We start from the raw sequence: 3,369 nt of genomic DNA on the forward strand, positions 1-3,369 counted from the left end.
TAAATTGATTCCTATGAAATACCATTTTATTAATTTCCTCCCAGTGTTCTAGCCTGTGAAGTTCTTTTTGTTGTTGTTCCCGACTCTGTCATACTATGTTAACTATTCCTCCCAGCTTTGGAATCATTTGCAAATTTGGTCAGCAAATCATCTATACCTTTATTCAAGTCATTCACTGATAAAAATGTTAAATTGTGCAGGACCACCTAGAAAATCCTGGGATCTCTACTGGAGGCCTCCTTCCAAATTGACGTCAAATTATTGATGACTGCTCTTTGAGAACTACTATATAAGCAGACCAAATCCACCTAATTGTATCAGGGCCTAGGCTACATGAGATGGTTTATCAAACATTGTGTAAAAAAATCTAGTTAAACTATTTCTATAGCATTCTCCCAACCTACTAGTTCAGACACCCTGTCAAAAAGGAAGGAAGATTAGTCTGACATGATTTTTCAAAAAGTGTCTTTATTGTGTACATCATGAAGTGGTTTCTCAATTTCCTGTTTCACAGAAAACAGTTAAGTACATTGAATTTAGCATGTTGTAAGTTGAAAACATGCTTACTGCCTAGAGAAGGGGAGATTCTTCCCTATACAACCAATTTATCCAGGTGGCCATTTCATCTGACGGCCTCCAAGTACATGAAGGTGAATATGAAAGATAGTCTGCCCCCCATCTGTGCCTTCATTCATCACCATCCGGTATCCCTTCTTCAGGCCCAGGGCGCTTGCACATTTCTTGGCAACAATTATTAAGTGTCCAAGAAGACTTTCATCATCTTCCTCTGCTACAGCTATCTGGGGAATGGGTTTCTTCGGTATCACTAGGAAATGAGTTGGGGCTTGAGGACAAATGTCATGGAAAGCAAGACACTGGTCATCCTCAAAAATTATGTTGGCTGGGATTTCCTTGCGAATTATTTTCCCAAAGACTGAGTCTCCTCTTCGATAGGTGATGTAAGGTTTGCTGATCTCATCTGTCATTTCTGAAAGACTCTCTGTTGAGCAGCTCTGGGAAGCAGAGAGTTGGGAAGAGGGAGAGGGAGGGAAGAAGCAAACAAGTAGCAGCTAATGGGGCAGCAGAGAATGCACCCATTCTTGATGATGTCACAATGGTTCTTTGTGATCACTGCTTACTTTTCTAGACATTCTCTGTCCAAATATATCTCTACACTAACACATCCTAGAATTTTGCTCAAAATCAAAATCAATCTCATTGACCAAGAGTTTTCAAGATCTGTTTTCCTTCTCTTTTTAAAGGCCTAGACTATATTGACCCTTCTCCAATCTTGCAGTTACTCCCCCATAAGATCTTTCAAATATCATTGCCTGTGGCATCCATAGCCTTTTCAGATTCATTTTGGAAATGCTAGACTCCAAATCAAATATATCCAGGTACAAATAGGATCCCAAATCCCCTCTCTTCCGCCAACCCCACCCCCTTTGCTCTCACTAAGGGATGAGCTGAAGGAGCAAACTCCAAACACTATGGGCCTGGAGTCTAACCATGAAACCCCTCCTATGAGACAAGCTCCAACCCCAAAGAGTGCCCCATCCCTCACCCCTGAAGTCCCACACCTTTTCCATATAATCTGGCAGTACAGGTTGAAGAGCTGGCTCCCCACCCCCATGGCTGTCAGAATATAGTAAGTTTCATCTATGGCTCTTTTGTCACGTTCCTGTCACAGGCCAGCTGGGGAACTCCCCATACACTGACGTGCCCTGGAACTTCTTACCTGGGAGCAGTAGGATCCTCTGGGAAATGTGGTCCATTCCTTGAGCAGTCCCCTCAAACCAAGTGGACCCATCCTCAAACAACCAGAGGAGGCACTACAAATGCTCTGACAAGTCTCAAGTCCTACCGTCCTAGGATATGATATGAACACTCAGACACACACACACACACAAACAAACAAACAAACACACACACACACACACACCCTTCCAAGGGAATCAATCAGGGACATGAACACGGACATCCCTGCCCCCTCCCCACAGCAACCCTTCTAAGAATGTAACCTGGATTTGGTCTCAAAGAATCAGGGTACATATAACAGGACTTGCCCAGAGCAGGAGTAGTATGCTCCTTGGTTATGAACAACATTGAACTGGATTTCAAATATGTCTGAGCCACCACCACTCTCCATTAGACATGCAGCCCCTTCTACTTCTCAATGGTCTCCTACTAAATAGGTTCATCCCTCCTCCATTCCACAGGTGCATACACACATAGAGCCAACAGGAATTCCTTCTTCCCCTGGATCAGTCATAGCCAGTACCATCCACAGTGATAATGATAATAATAATAATAACAACATCAACATCATAGCTGTAGTGCTTTAAGGTGTGTAACATGCTTTACAAATATTATCTCATTTTTATTTGCATAAGAGTCCTGGGAGATAGGTACTATTATTATCTCCATTTTACAGATAAGGAAATTGAGGCAGGCAAAGGTTAAGTATCTTGCCTGGGGTTACACAACTAGTAAGAGTCTAAGGCTGAATTTAAATTTAGGTCTTCCAGGGGGAAGCCAGGTGGTGCAGTGGATAAAGCACTGGCCCTGGATTCAGGAAGACCTGAGTTCAAATCTAGCCTCAGACACTTGACACTTACTAGCTGTGTGACCCTGGGCAAGTCACTTAACCCTCATTGCCCTGCAAAAACAAACAAACAAACAAACAAAAACAAACAAACTTTGGTCTTCCTGACTCTAGGCCCAGCACTCTATCTACTATGCAACTTGCTATGCAAGACCTGCCTAATCGAAAAAAAAAAAAAAGATTCTCTGCCCATTTACCATCTCATACCCCCATGGCCCTGAGGGTAGTTCAAATTGCACAGAGTTCTTCCCCCCAGGCTCCTCCTCCGGGGTAGTTTGGAGTCAGGAGAGGTCCCCTTAAATTTTTCTAGAGCATTTGCTCTCTCCTTCATCACCATCACTCCCTACCACAGAATCCCAGAATTTCAGGGAGATCAACAGCTCTAGTTCTGAGATTCCATCCATATTTGAAAAAGGCCATTCTTTCCATATCCAAAAAAAAAAATCCCTGCTGCTACATTCCTGGCAAGTAGTCAGCCAACCCTGGCATGGAGACCTCCTGTGAGGGGGACACCTAGAGGACCATAGGATCTAAGATTTAAAGCTGAAAGGTACCTAAGAGGCTGGCCCCCTCATTTTACAGATAAGGAAACTGAAGCACAGAGAGGGGGAGTTACTTCTCCAAGATTACACAGCTAGCAATTGCCTGAGATGTTTGAACCCAAATCTTCCTGATTCTAAGTCCAGTCCCCTATTTACTATACTAGTGGTGTCAAACTCAAATAGAAACAGGGCCATGAACTCAAACTTAAAAATTTCTGTGGG

The 3,369-nt window shown here is 43.2% G+C and overlaps 1 protein-coding gene across 1 annotated transcript; it reads right to left on the minus strand.

The window, feature by feature from the left end:
• Positions 1–565: 565 nt before the first annotated feature.
• LOC122744150 (histidine triad nucleotide-binding protein 1-like) lies at positions 566–986 on the minus strand. The gene has a single exon (XM_043989546.1). It carries the CDS (start codon positions 984–986, stop codon positions 606–608), a length of 381 nt encoding a protein of 126 aa, XP_043845481.1. The 3' UTR covers positions 566–605.
• Positions 987–3,369: the final 2,383 nt, after the last annotated feature.

This window comes from Dromiciops gliroides, chromosome 2 (assembly GCF_019393635.1).
Source record: "Dromiciops gliroides isolate mDroGli1 chromosome 2, mDroGli1.pri, whole genome shotgun sequence".
NCBI classification, from domain to species: domain Eukaryota; kingdom Metazoa; phylum Chordata; class Mammalia; order Microbiotheria; family Microbiotheriidae; genus Dromiciops; species Dromiciops gliroides.

Bases quoted from the DNA above. Each gene is read 5' to 3' on its own strand.
- LOC122744150 (XM_043989546.1), bottom strand. From the start codon at position 986: ATGACAGATGAGATCAGCAAACCTTACATCACCTATCGAAGAGGAGAC.